Source organism: Syngnathoides biaculeatus, chromosome 8 (assembly GCF_019802595.1).
Source record: "Syngnathoides biaculeatus isolate LvHL_M chromosome 8, ASM1980259v1, whole genome shotgun sequence".
Classification (NCBI taxonomy): domain Eukaryota; kingdom Metazoa; phylum Chordata; class Actinopteri; order Syngnathiformes; family Syngnathidae; genus Syngnathoides; species Syngnathoides biaculeatus.
In genome coordinates, this window is record NC_084647.1 from 6,169,509 (window position 1) to 6,184,917 (window position 15,409).

The 15,409-nt window shown below is 43.5% G+C and overlaps 1 protein-coding gene across 4 annotated transcripts in view; it reads right to left on the reverse strand.

Moving 5' to 3' along the window:
• Positions 1-2,915: 2,915 nt before the first annotated feature.
• dync2h1 (dynein cytoplasmic 2 heavy chain 1) overlaps positions 2,916-15,409 on the reverse strand; it is an 85,041-nt gene continuing 72,547 nt past the window's right edge. For all 4 annotated transcript variants that reach the window (XM_061827017.1, XM_061827018.1, XM_061827015.1 and 1 more), the window contains 6 exons: positions 14,696-14,797; positions 12,018-12,107; positions 8,117-8,226; positions 7,960-8,041; positions 4,896-5,012; positions 2,916-3,127 (listed from right to left, as the gene is read on the reverse strand). In XM_061827017.1, the coding sequence (XP_061683001.1) occupies positions 2,966-3,127; positions 4,896-5,012; positions 7,960-8,041; positions 8,117-8,226; positions 12,018-12,107; positions 14,696-14,797 (663 nt within the window). In that variant the 3' untranslated portion in view covers positions 2,916-2,965. The remainder of the gene's footprint in view (positions 3,128-4,895; positions 5,013-7,959; positions 8,042-8,116; positions 8,227-12,017; positions 12,108-14,695; positions 14,798-15,409) is intronic.

Consider the following 15,409-nt stretch of genomic DNA (forward strand, 5'->3'; position numbering starts at 1 on the left):
CCGAGGAAGTGACTTTTACCGGTCTGGCCCTGTTAGCACTGCGCTAGCATGTTACTGCAATGCCTCAGTGATTTTTACCGGTATGTTTTTTTTAACCTTCTCTGGACCAAGTACAACTTTGCATAGAGAAAAATCTGATACTCTGGGCTTCAAATTTTTGATTATATTAAAACTGTTGCAAATTTGCAACCCCTGCCCGGAAAGGGTTACCCGGCCCTGTTAGCATAACGCAATACTGTGCGACCTGTAGGCCGGTCCCAAGCCCGGATAAATGCAGAGGGTTGCGTCAGGAAGGGAATCCGGCGTAAAACTGTGGCAAACATATGTGAGCGTTCATCACACGGATACCATAACGGATAGGTCGTGGCACGGGCTAAATACGCCCGCCCCCGGCACTGTCAACCTGCAAAGCGTAGGTAGAAATTCAGATATTTTAGGTTGAAGGCAAATAAAAGGAGGAAAGCGGCTTAGTCGGCAGAAGGAATAGAGAAATGCACAGAAGATGACATGCTGTGGCAACACCTAATAGCGAAAAGCCCAAAGGAAAAGAAGAAGAAGAAGTTAGCACGGCGCTAGCATCAGCGCAGCGGCACTAGCGTTGAACTCTATGTGGACCGTCTTTCTTTGTAAATATTTTGTGTTTCAATGTGGGTTTCAATTTAGGGACTTGCGGCTTTTACACAGCTGCGGCCCATGTATGTACCAAATGGTATTTCCTTTGCAAATGTACCGTGTGAGGCTTTATAACCACGTGCGCTCTGTAGGACGGGAATTCCGGTAATCCTGTTTGAGAAAATGAGGTTCAAAGAGCACCACGTCCATCTGCGGAAGGAAGCAATTAGCTTTTTAAGGAGGCCAGGTCTGGTGGCATGTCACACCATCAGCAAGCAGGTGGGCTCAAGGTATGGCAATACGATATGTGATTGTCTGGGCGTGAGCTGTGGACAACAGCAGCTCAGTACGATCAGTGTTTAGCTGCTTTACTTTTCTCCCGGTGTTCAATAAACAAAATGAATTTCATAATAAGGAAAATGTTATTATTCAGTGACTGACAATAACGATTTTCACCGCTACAGCAAATAAAATTTATTCGACAATGTGCAACAACTTTGTTATAGACTGTAAAAATCCACTAACACAGTTGCTGTTCTCATCTTGCATAACAAGATTAACTGAAGGGAGAATTTGGAACGTTAATCCATTTTTTTGACAACAAATGAAATGTGAGGGTCAGGGTGACTTCTGTTAAAATGCTTTCAGCGACCGCTTTAGTTTGCTCTCCCGCTACTTTCCATCAGCTGCCTATTCCTTATACTTTGGCTCGCCACCCATTTTCAGTCATGCCTTTCCCTCCAATTTGAATACTTCTCAATAATTATCCCATACTTTGTCCCAGCAGCGCCGCCCTTGTCTCACTCTCTCTCTTTCCCGCCTGCTCCGTGACCCAAAGGGTTTCGTGACAAAATCCAATTCTCTCCCCCTCTCCTACCTGTCGTTCCGTAGCATTCCCGTTTTGTTACACAGCGGTGCGCACACAATACTCACGCGCCTTGCTCGCAGCACAAGCCTGCACACAAAAGTACATACAGCACATGTACAATCACAAACATTTGAGTAAACACAGTCGAACAGGTTATTAGAGTATAAAAATAGATGTAATTAATCCGTCAAAATGCTTGTAACCGTCGACACACAAACATGCACACAAAAAGGTTAGGGAGTACCTTCGTGCCCATACATGTGTTGTTTGATAAACCTTTACTTTGTGAACCGTGAAATCTTTCAGGCCTGGAACGCACAAGTGAGAGCAGAAAATTGAGAAACGGGAGCAGTGATGGACATCGTTCACAGTTGAACACTGACGGGATACACTGTCAAGCCAGCACACACACACACACACATGTGCACTTAAAGTGCCACTGTTATGAAATGCACGGTTTTTAGTATGTTATTAAAGAAAAAAAGGCTGCCAGAATGGACCCATCCGTTTTATCACCATGCAACATGATTTTGACGTATATGGCCTTCTGTCACTCCCGCCATGAAAATCCTCTCGAGGGATTTGTTTTCGAGAAGAAGCAGGAAGTGACGTGAGGAGCAGACGCCCACTCAAGCGATCTTGTATGTTTCTACTCGCTTTACCTGCCGGAAGGTAGCTCGTCGTTCCTTCGTGTTAGCCAAAATGCCGGCTCGTTGTATTGCTGGACATTGGTCGAACACTCGGGAGGAGGGATTCAGTCTTCATACTTTTCAAAAAGATCCGGTTCGTCGTGAAAAATTGATTGTATGGGTGCAAAGGACGAGAGATTCGTGGGTTCCAAATGACAGGTAGGTGTGTATACAGCTGCTAAAAAAAAATAATAATAGTTTGGGTGGGGTGGTAGTTAGGGGGACACAATCCTCTCAGAATGTAACAAAACATCCCCGCACGTAAGTCAGGGGTGGTAAATGTGTCGATGTACCCCTTACTTGCCGCAGACGAGGCTGGCTCATACATACTGCCTGGGAGCCTGTTGTTAGTTAGAAATGATCCGCATATCATCTAAATATGGCTCGAAACGACAGGGTAATATTGCCCCGGTCACTTCAATCGATTGTGAGATGTTTTTTTCTTTGAAAAGAGCGTCCATGTCCCATAGTAGGTGGGCGGACGAGCCGCCGCCAAAGCGCGGATGAGGCACGGCTTCGGCCAGGCTGGCTCATACATACTGTCTGGGAGTCTGTCGTTAGTTAGAAGTAATGCGCATATCATCTAAATGTGCCTGGAAACGATAGGGTTATATTGCCCTGGTCACTTCCCTCGATTGAGAAATGTTCTCTTCTGAGAAAAGAGATTTCCCTGAGGATGCACAAAAAGCTATGACGCAGTTGACAACAACCAGAAAGTAGCATTGCATTTTTATTTTTCAATAGAATAAATACAATAGGAAAATACACTCTACCACATCTGTTCCACGATGTCCTATCATTGTTGTTTAAGAAAGAGGGCGGCGCCAGTCTGTATCCACTGGCTGGGGTTGCTTCTGCAGGGCACACTGATGTGCGTGACCACCTTCACCCTCTCGGCGCTGCTGTACAGCGGCAGCCAGATGCTCTCCTCGGAAGCAGCGTGGTCAGCAGTAGAACTCTTAAGTGTAGAAAATGATGACAAAGGAAGATGACAACCAACATCCTTCGCACCTCCAAACAAAAGCGGCGAGCTTTAAACTAACATTTGTCACCTGACAAATCAATGAGGGAATTGCTACAATTGTGAAAATTTAGCAAAGGGGAGGTTAAGTTCCATCGCGATCCAAAATTTCCTTTTGACCCAAGGAAAGATGGAATAAGATCGCACTTGAACATTTGACATTTAGATATTGGGTAGTTAATTTGGAACGTACTTCTTCTTTTCCTTTCGGCTTGTCCTGTTAGGGGTCGCCACAGCGTGTCATCTTTTTCCATCTAAGCCCAGCTCGTGCATCTTCTTCTTTAATACCCCACTGCCCTCAGGTCCTCCCTCACAACATCCATCAACCTTTTCTTTGGTCTTCCTCTCGCTCTCTTCCCTGGTAGCTCCATCCTTACCGTCTTTCTACCGATATACTCACTCTTTTGCCTCTGAACATGTCCAAACCATCAAAGTCTGCTCTCTCGAACCTTGTCTCCAAAACATCCAACTTTGGCTGTCCTTCTAATGAGCTCATTTCTAATCCTATCCAACCTGTTCACTCCAAGCGAGAACCTCAACGTCTTCATTTCTGGCACTTCCAGTTCTGCTTCCTGTTATTTCTTCAGTGCCACCGTCTCTTCATCCCTACATCATGGTCGGCCTCACTACTGTTTTATAAACTTTGCCCTTCATCCTAGCGAAGACTCTTCTGTCACATAGAACACCAGACACCTTCCGCCAGCTGTTCCAACCCGCTTGGACCGTTTCTTCACTTCCTTACCACACTCACCATTGCTCCGTATTGTTGAGCCCAAGTATTTAAAGTCGTCCACCCTCGCCATCTTTTCTCCCTGGAGCTTCACGCTTCCTCCTTTGCCCCTCTCATTCACGCACATATATTCTGTTTTACTTCAGCTAATCTTCATTCCTCCATCTTTCTAATTGTTCCTCCGCCTGCTCCCTGCATTCACTGCAGATCACAATATCATCTGCGTACATCATAGTCCAAGGGGATTCCAGTCTAACCTCATCTGTCATCCTATCCATTACTACCGCAAACAGGAAGGGGCTCAGCGCGGAACACTGATGCACTCCCAACTCCACCTTAAATTCTTCTGATACAGCTACGGCACATCTCACCGCTGTTCTGCTGCCCTCATACATGTCCTGTACTATTCTAACATATCTCTCCGCCACACCAGACTTGCGCATGCAGTACCACAGTTCCCCTCTGGGTACTCTGTGATAGGCTTTCTCTAGATCCACAAAGACACGATGTCGCTCCTTCTGACCTTCTCTGTACTTTTCCACGAGCATCCTCAAGGCAAATAGTGCATCTGTGGTACTCTTTCTACTTTCTTACTGTTGCTCGCAGATACTTACTTCTGTCCTGAGTCTAGCCTCCACTACTCTTTCCCATAACTTCATTGTGTGGCTCATCAACTCTATTCCTCTATAGTTCCCACAGCTCTGAACATCCTCTTTGTTCCTAAAAATGGGGACTAGCACACTTTTCCTCCATTCCTTTGCATCTTCTCTCTTGCTAGTATTCTATTGAACAAGTTGGTCAAAAACTCCATCTCAATTGATCAATTTTCACTTTTTGTTACGTAGTTCAATGTGAACCTTGGAAGAATAACAGTCTTAAAACAACTCATGACAGGAAGTTGTAGACAACCAAAATCAACAGTTCTCGCCTAATCTACTCAAGGAAGCCTTGGTTAAAGTACTTTGGAACTCATACCTGATGAACCCAGGCCATGTAGCAGAGCGGCACTGTTGACACGCTGGGAGAGTCATGCTGATTTTCACAAAGATGGACACCATCGAAATTACAACCCTCCAGAAGGAGACCTCCCACCTAAAGAAAAAGATTGTTGCACAGACGTGATGGGGGCAGAAAGAAAACAGTTCCGTTCAAGAAAATGGGACCTCTGCAATGGTTGAGTTATTAACGACTTCATTTTCTAACCCTAAGAATATTGGTTGTTGGGCTGCACGATTAATTACATTTGAATCCCAATCGCAATTTTGGCTATTAGGATTAAATCCGCCTGATAGTGGGCAATGGTTTACATTTCAAATGCAGTCAGCGATGTACGTAAAAAGTGCTTCATTTGCAGGAGTGCCCACAACCACGCCAGTTTGCCAGCAGGGGGCAAAGGCATATTTAAGGCTTCATTACGGGCACTTAATGAACTACACTCCATGCGCCACCCCCACCTACAACCCCCCAAAAAATAAACAATTTATAATGGCATTGCTGACCAATGGAATAATATAAGAAGCTTTTTTTTTTTTTTTTTTTTTTTTTTAAGGTAGGCCCTGAAAGCACATCAGCTGAAAGGTGCTGTGTCACAGTAACACACAATTAACGATCGCTGTAGCGGCTGCCCTGACTTCAACGTTTAGGTTGGCCTGATCAGAGTTAAAAAAAAAAAAAAAAAAAAGAAATAAATAGAGATGGAAATCACAACTGTTGACTTCTTTCCAGTTTGAGACTGTGCACTACTGAGAAATGTACCCGTCCTCATTGTAATTGCTTTCATTAAGTTGCAATTTGTGATTGCACTTTGCAATAGCCTACAAATTGGAGCACCAAGTCCTAAGCAAACATGCTGAAGCAGCATTTAGCTATTATGCCGCGCACAAACGGAATAAGTTGCCAACGGAGGTGAGGTCGGCCCCAAGTGAGAATGTTTTTAAATCCACGTCTATTATCTCATGCTTTTTAAGAGTATATCCACTTTTTAATCATGTTACTTGCACTGCATGTGGTTTTAATTGTCTTTTTATAAAATATAAATTTTCTCTGCCATTTTCCTTGTTTTTATCCCATTTTAAATTTTCCATCTCTTTCTTTTCAAATGCTTTTGTAAAGCACATTGAGTTACCTTGTGTATGAAATGCGCTATACAAATAAATTTGGTTTGCTTTGCTTTAATTCTTCATCCTTGTATTCCCCCTATTAAAGTTGAATTTTTTGGGGGTACATGTATTTTTTTTTTACTGTTATCTGTCACCTATCCATCCATCCATCCATCCATCCATTATCTTTGCTGCTTATCCTCAAGAGGGTCGCGGGGAGTGCTGGAGCCTATCCCAGCTGTCAAGGGGCAGGAGGCGGGGTACCCCCTGAACTGGTTGCCAGCCAATCACAGGGCACATAGAGACAAACAACCAATCGCAAACACAATCACACCTAGGGGCAATTTAGAATGTCCAATTAATGCTGCATATTTTTGGGATGCGGGAGGAAACCGGAGTGCCTACCTGGAGAAAACCCACGTAGGCACGGGGAGAACATGCAAACAAACGAGTCGGGGATTGAACCAAGGACCTCAGAACTGTGAGGCCAACGTTTTACCAGCTGAACCACCGTGCCGCATTATCTATCATTTATTCTAATTTATGGATTCATTGTGCACTGAAAAGTGATGAAGTAATGCTCTGAAAAATGATTCTCACATGAAAAATTATTCTTGACTAATAATTATGATGACAATGTTAATTTTTGAAATTGGTAAACAATTATTATTTTGGGCCGTAATCAAGCAGCCCTGGTTGGTTGATCAGCAAACTACTTCCTGGTTCATGGAGGATGGCGGATGATGTCATGAAAAATGAGATGATACCGTTTATTATAGACAGTAGTTGCATTGATGATATTGTCACTTAAAGCATAAAAATGATTGCATCCTCATTTTGTTCATATCTGAACCAAATCCAGCAAGTTTAATGTGGACTGGAAAACGTCAATAGGGAGATGAGACTATGCAATCTGATTTCTTTGGCAAGGGAAAAATCCCTGACTTAAAATGGGAAAAAGTGCAAATATCCTTTATAATCTCACCATACTCTTGCCACATTATGTTTCATAAAAATATGTTTCATAATCCTGTGAACATAATCACGATAACACTTCTCACACTGCACACTCACTTGCAGTAAACATTGCAGAAGGAAAGAAAGAAAGGAAAAGCAATACTGGTAATTACATAAATGCAGGTGTTACAGTAAAACCCCCCCAAAGACACATCGATGCTAAATAGCATCACAAGACAGTCCACGAGGGACGGCGCAAAGCGGATGCAGAGGCGAGCTGAAATGATTCCCAATTTCAGGAGAAACGAGACACGACCGCGTGAACTTGAGCGCATTCACTCCGGTGACTCAAAAGATTCTCAAACGCGTCTCAGACAATAAAAGGAAGTCTGGCGACGAGCCAGTAGTACAAAACGACAACTAATAAATCACCATAATCGGGGAAAGAAAAAGAAGGGCGGGGGAGGCAAATCCAGACAAAGCTACACCGTGTGCGCGTGTCTCCGGGCATGTGAGTCAGTAAATGAGCACGACGCTTTACAACAATTATTCCCTCGCTATCGTCTGCTGTCAGCTTTTGGAGTGTTCTCTTTCCCCGCGTACAGCCGCGGCTCCTTGTTAGCCGCCCCGCATTCCTCCCGTCTCCCGCTGTTCGCTTAAAAACTGGCCAAGTCATAAAATATGCCTTAAGCATCAAGATTTCCTTTTCAACAATGATCTAACCCAATGGAATGAATAAATCCATTTGAAGTGAGTGGGTGCCACTGAGCCACTGCGTCTGCATTATTGGAACAACTTATTAACTTGTCAAATGACATAAATCAAGATCGCTAAAACGGGCAACAAAAAAAAAAGTGATTTACATCAGAGTAGGCCAATGTAATAATTGATTTTGTGTCACGCCACAGGCCTCGTCCAATAATACTAGCGTGTGATCTTAGATGGTCTCTTTGTGTTTGGGCCTGTCACTGCTTTTACTCTACCTTAGCTTGAAGTTTGGCTCCAACAATTGGATTCCTCCACGACGATGCAAATACCAAACTATCCATCGAACAACCTAAGGATCTAAAAGAGCCAACAAAAAAAAGGTATGTTACCTAGCAGTCTCATCTTTGTAAAACGAGGTCAAATAAGTCCTACCTGGCAGTCTCCTGCCTCAGAGCATTGAGGAAGGTATCGGCGTGGAAGAGCTCGGAGAGATCCAAGGTGTCCAACAGAAGAGCTTGTTTGCCTGCGCGTTCCACCCAATTCTGTAAAAATTGACACAAAGGAAGAAGCATGGAATGCTAATGATAAAGTGGAAAAATTGGTTATGATATATATAATTACCTTAAGTAGACAATACATGGGGATAGAAAATAGGAGACTCCAATTAATATAGTTTGGTGGAAATAATTTGCTATTATTCATTTGTAATCTTGTAAGGGATTGCATCAGGGATCAGTTCTGAGCCCCTTCATGTTCGCTGTGGTAATGGATAGGGCTGACAGATGAGGTTAGACAGGAATCCCCTTGGATCATGATGTTTGCAGATGACATTGTGATATGCAGTGAAAGCAGGAAGCAGCCGGAGGAGCAATTAGAAACATGAAGGCACGCACTGGAAAGGAGAGGAATGAAAATTAGCCAAAGTAAACAGAATGTACGTGCGTGAATGAGAGGGGCGGAGGGAGAAGCGATAGCGAGGGTGGACAACTTCAAATAATTGGGGTCAACAATTCAGAGCAATGGTGAGTGTGGTAAGGAAGCGAAGAAACGGGCCCAAGCGGGTTGGAACAGCTGGCGGAAGGTGTCTGGTGTGTTATGTGAAAGAAGAGTCTCTGCTAGGATGAAGGGCAAAGTTTATAAAACAGCGGTAAGGCTGGCCATGATGTAGGGATTAGACGGTGGCACTGAAGGAACAACAGGAAGCAGAACTGGAGGTGGCAGAAATGAAGATGGTGAGGTTCTCTCATAGGATTAGTGGGACAACCAAAGTTGGATGTTTTGGAGACAAGCTTAGAGAGAGCAGAGTTTGATAGTTTGGGCATGTCCAGAGGCGAGAGAGTGAGGAAATTGGTAGGAGGGTGGTAAGGATGGAGATACCATGGAAGAGAGCGAGAAGAAGACCAAAGAAAAGGTTGATGGAAGTTGTGAGGGAGGACATGAGGACAGTGGGCGTTAGAGAGGAGGATGCACGAGATAGGCTTTGATGGAAAAAGATGACACGCTGTGGCGACCCCGTACGGGACAAGCCGAAAGGAAAAGAAGATTCATTTGTAAGCTTGGTCAATTGGGACCCCTAAAATGCATACATTTTACACAGAAATTCAGTTTTCTGGCATCTGATTATCGAAAGTTAGCGTTAGGAACGTTACAGAGATCAACGTTTTCAGTATATTTTGGTAAGTGTGCAACAGAGGCTCGACTCCGCTAACCCTTATGAAGAAGGTTTATCCAGTTAGTAGTGCTGGTTAAATCTGCTGATTTCTAACCGCAAACATTCGCTTCTGCCAAAGAATTTTACATATACATCCAGTAAGCTGTTCTTTGTTTCTCCTGTGTAGGTGGGTGCCTTTTCAGATTCAAAGCTAACCTTACAAAATGTCTCCAGCGCCACACTTTTATCCTTGGATGAGGACCTCAGATTGCGGTTTTTATCTCTCACTCCTGTTTCTCTCTTTTTTTTTAAATACCATTAGACAAGGGAATTTAGAGGTCAGTCGCGTGGCACAAGCTGAATAAGCAAACGTCTGATTTGAGTGCTTTTTATTGTGATTGTAGGGGGGTCATTTTCAGCAAAGAATCGGGCTGGACTGGCTTTAAAGATAAATGGAAATGAGCACTTTGACAAATATACACAAAAGCAATACACGTCAACACACGTATGAATTTTGGCGCAAACAGACACACACACACAGCGAATAAGTGTGCGTCATTCAAGCTAGGGCCTGTTTCACCTTTATTACATTGGTTGAGCAGGCTGCCATTAAGAAGGGCACAATCAGATACAGTATTTAGAGACGGTTACTTACGGGGACAGATGGAGTGCAAGGAGGTTATCAGAGAGAAAGAAACAATAATACCACATACACACGCACAAAAATAAAAAAATGAAAAAAATTGTGTGTGGAGGCAGACGAGATAGCGGACCGACAGACGTAGACAGAAGGCTAAGCCGCGCGCTCATAATGAAATGCATCAGATTCTCATGGACATAAATATTTCTGAACACAGGCAACGGTGTGTGTGTGTGTGTGTGTCTAAGCTAGGCTGCCAGAACATATTGAAGTAGGCGTATATTCTAACACGGTGAAGATTAGACAGAGCCAAAGCCTTTACTTCCTGGCACCAACATAGTCTGGATACTTCTCTGAATTTCAAGTATGGGGAAAAAAAAAAAAAACATTGGAAATTGGATGTAATTCATTTGGTCCAAATATTAGCCTCATTAAGCATTAACGACGGTTGCCTGGATATCAGTTTGTTCAAGGCATCCACGCAGGCACATGTAACACTCGTGAGGAATAGCTAAATCTAGCGAGGGTGGCATAATCTTTTGGTAGACGAATTCACTTAATGTTCATTGGTAACATTTTTTTTTTTTACAATCTAATTGAACTGGATTGCATCGTCTTAAACTAATATACTGCTGTTCTTGTACAGGATTATAATAGTGCTGTAACGAGTTTATATATATATATGATACACGCACACACAGTGGTACCTCTACTATCCAAATTCATTTGTTCAGGAAGTAGTTTTGTAACGTGAATTTTTTTGGTAAGTAGAAGCGTTTTTTACATGTAAATAGCCTAATCTGTTCCAAGCCCCGTGACACCAACCCCCCTGCCAAAAATAAGCATTCAAAGTATATAATGAATCCATCCATCCATCCATCCATCCATCCATCCATCCATCCATCCACTTTCTATCGCTTTTTCGGGTCGGGTCGCGGGGGAAGTAGCTTCAGCAGAGATACCCAGACTTCCCTTTCCCCAGCCACTTCTTCCACCTCTTCCAGAGGGATCCCGAGGCGTTCCCAGGCCATCCGATAGACAGTGTGTCCTAGGTCGTCCTCGGGGTCTCTTTCCAGTGGGATGTGCCCGGAACACCTCACCAGGGAAGCGTCCAGGAGGCATCCGAACCAGATGCCCCAGCCACCTCATCTGGCTACTCTCAATGTGGAGGAGTAGCGGATCAACACTGAGCCCCTCCCGGATTACAAGATTCTCACCCGTTCTCTAAGGGAGAGCCCGGACACCCTGCGGAGGCCACTTGTATCCGGGATCTTGCTCTTTCGGTCACGACTCACAGGTCGTGCCCATAGGTGAGGGCAGGGACGTAGATCGACTGGTAAATTGAGAGCTTCGCCTTTTCGACTTAGCTCCCACTTTACCGACATACAAAGTCTGCATCACAGCAGACGCTGCACCGATCCATCTGTTGTTCTCCCGCTCCATTCTTCCCTTACTCGTGAACAAGTCTGCCAAGACAACGGTGAGTGACAAGCAAAGGGCATCCTGGGGGACGGAGGAGGAGGCAAACTTTGACAGCCGGGAGAAAACATACGTACGAATGTACACTTGCACACCACTTAATTCCATTGACGTTTCTTGGGCCCCATGATGAAGAAATGAATAAACTTGGAAAAAACAAAAAAACTCATGAAAAAGTTGTACTTTACCAACGTGCGCTAGTTTGTGTGTGAAAGTGCTAGTGTGGGATCCGGTGACACTTGAGTATCCAAGGCAAACGAAAAGCATCATGGGTAAAGAGTGACGTCCCTCCTAGCCAATGGGATGCCAGGAAAATCCTACGGCGATAGCCAATGAGAGACCAGCTCTATCGTGCCACGTTTTTGTTTGGGGGCCTTGAATTCAGGGTCTATTTTTTCATTTTGTATCCTGAATTTTCCTTTGTAAATAGAGACAACATTTTTCCAAGGAAGCGTTTCGTAACCTGATTCTTTCATTACTAGAGACGTAAGTAGAGGTACCACGATATACGCACGGTAAATACATGATGGAAGACAAGTCTCAATGCAAGTCCCTAATTTTACCTGTACAGCGAGGGCACGCATGACTACAGCTCCCAGGTACTGCATTGGCTCTTCAGGTCCCTCCCACATATTTTGCCATGTCAAAGGACACTGAGAAAGAGAGCAAAAGCAAACGAGCAATTTATTGATTTTTTTCCCCCCACTTCATAACAAACATAAGGACGCCTTTCTCAAATATGAGTCATTTAGAAAGGTACATGCTTCAGATGATGCACGGTCAAACGAGTGCGCGTATCTCACCTCAATTTTGCTGTCAATGCAGAAAACGACATAGCACAGCACAAAATCAAATTAAAGCCAGCCTTGAGGGGAAAGAAGCCCATGTCTGCCTAAAAAAGTTCCGTGGATTAGCCCCTTGGCTGTGTTTTCCATAAAAAGTGAGTTTTTAAACCAGCACACTACGGTGCGTGCAAAATGGATACTGGAGGATTTGAAGGGGTGGGTGTGCAAAGAATAGTACGAACAAAAAAGTTGACCTTTCATGGGCTTTAGAGAAAATATTCACGTTTGATCTTAGTCAGCGTTGTCTTTAGAACTAACTCAAACCCAAATTAAATCTTATGTGGCACTGTGCCACATGTAACGCTTTGGTTCTTAGGTGCCTTCATTCGACAATTTCAAGTGAAGCAGCGGATCAATCACAAAAGACACCAAAAAATAATCAGAATCGCAATAATCTCAAAAACTCTATAGACTCTTTTCGACCACGTGACTACACCCGGGGCATGGGGCCATGTTGGATGGGTTCACTCTCCTGACGCGTCGTTCACTCTATTGCTTTTGCATACAGACGGACAGACGGAGTTACACAAATGTTTGTACGACTGTTAAAAGTGACGCATGATGGCTAGAAAGACTTTGGAAAGTTACAGCGGCTCATTAGATGTTGTTTCAAGGAACCGTTACGACAACAAGTGTGCTTTGATCGACAAAATTGACCCGTGTCTCTAAACTGCTAAGGTTAGCGTAGCGCACAATTCAATTTAAATATTCACCGCGTGATTACAGTCAGCGTTGTGTTAAATCATGTTGATTATACCAACGAGAGGTGTAGATTATTATTTTCATTTTTGTTACCGAGAGGGAGTTCGACCGGGACGAGTCCCAAGTGAAACCCTTAACATTTTCTCCACTTCCACGTCTACATTTCTAAGGGTTAAAACTCACGTTTTTGCAAACTTATTATAATGAAACAGAAAATACGGATTTTTGGAGACGTGCATTGCATTCACACACGAGTATTATGTAGGCCCTCGGCCCTAAAGACTTCTCCTTCACAGAACTTAGTTATTGCTAAGTAGGAATTCTGTGGGCATGCGGCCATGTTGGATGGGTTCACGCTATCGTTTTTGCATACAGACCGCAGACAAATCTTCGTATGACTGTTAAAAAAACTATCCAAGAACCAAATGCGCCGAGCACACTCAGACGTAACGGAAAGACTTGGCCGCTAGATCGGCTTTGCTAATACGAGACAGCCACAGTTGTCGCCGTTTGGTTGCTAACTGCTCCGTTTTCTCGCACTGGTTCTTGATCACAGATGGCAATCGAAAGAAAGGCACTTTACAACGCCCACTTTCATTTGAGCAACCAATAACATAGCAGTGCGCCCCCATTCATACGCCTTTCTGAAATGATTCCTGCTTGGTTACGGTTTGTTCGCTCGAATTCACCAAACCAAAATGGCAACCGCGTTCTAAACCTGAAGGTGTGTGACGTCTATTCTGCAATTTAACAAATCAAAGGCAAGGTTTGTTTGCAGGGGCATATTGCTCTCCTATTCATGTTCTATAAAGACAAAAGTGTAAGTATACTTGGCCATTGCGTCAAAGTCTACTGAAAATGAAAAATTAAAAAAAATGTAAATCTAACTAATGTGGGTCACAATCTGCTCACTTTCATCCCAGGTGTTTGGTCTGGTCGAGGTCGGGGATCTGTTTGCATCAAGTTCTTACACACCACGCTCATCCAAGCATACGTTTATGAAACTTGATATGTGGTTGTGCAGTCATGCTGGAACATAAAAGGGCTTTCCCCGAGCATAGACGCAGAGAAATGTGCAAAAATGTGAAAGATGAAGAATATAAATTCGAGGGGAACAAAGGGGAAAGTCCAACTTGTGTCTGTTTCACTGAACAAACACGAAGCGTCTCAGTACGTTTGTCTGGATGGTTTAAATGCAATCTGTGAAATTCTAATTCTGGACCAGTTGGATCAGCCCGCAAATTGTAGATGGGCCCGACAGACGTGGCTGTGCGCGGATCCAAATGTACCAAAGGACTGACAACCGTCGTCTGGGTTGGCCTTGTTATCGTTCAGGTGTGGACATCTTTAGGAGTTATAATAAATTAGTGTACTGTACAAAGCCGTGGCACCTGTGTCCCAGTTTCCCCTTTTCTTTCTCAAACTTGAATCATATGTATTCAATACACACGGGTCTGATGTGTGTTGCAAAGGGCTAAAATTCAGCAGGTCCAGCAAGCTCTGGACCTTGCTAAAAAAAAAAAAAAAAGCAAAATGCAATACTTGGAAAGGAATATTTTGTGCTACAGTTGGAGAAAGCAATAATGGGATTATGATATGTAATTTTAAACTCCCGCTTAAACTTTTTCGGAAAGCCTAATCCTCTTCGGGATAAAAAGGGAAGCGAAAATCTATCACAGATGCCTTCCACTTACCTCTTGATTGAGCAAAGCGGTTGCCAGTTTTTGGACCTTGGGAGTGAGGAGCTCAGTCCCTCTAATCACCTTGCTCAAGGCAGCGAGGGATTGGTGGATACTCTGCAGCAACAACGACAGTTTACAGCACGTAGCACCTTTTAAATTGAGCTAAAACATGTTCAGGATTGACCAGTGATCTTGTTTTTTTGTGTTAGGATTATGTATGAATTGCAAACCAATATCGTTAGCCTGAAAGCATAATTGCCCAACTGATTTTTTTTTTTTAACAAATTATGGAAAACAAGAAAAAAATGCCATTAAAGTCGCAGGAAGATTCCAGTTTCAGCAATTCAACCTTTGAAGATTGCTAAGATCTGGATGACTAGATCTATCTATCTATCTATCTATCTATCTATCTATCTATCTCTATCTATCTATCTATCTATCTATCTATCTATCTATCTATCTATCTATCTATCTATCTATCTATCTATCTATCTATCTATCTATCTATCTATCTATCTATCTATCTACTATCTATCTATCTATCTATCTATCTATCTATCTATCTATCTTCTTTACCACTTATCCTCACGAGTGTTGCAGGGAGTGCTGAAGCCTATCCCAGCTGTCAACGAGCAGGAGGCGGGGGACACCCTGAACTGGTCGCCAGCCAATCGCAGGGCACATAGAGAAAAACAGCCACACTCACAATCACACCTAGGGGCAATT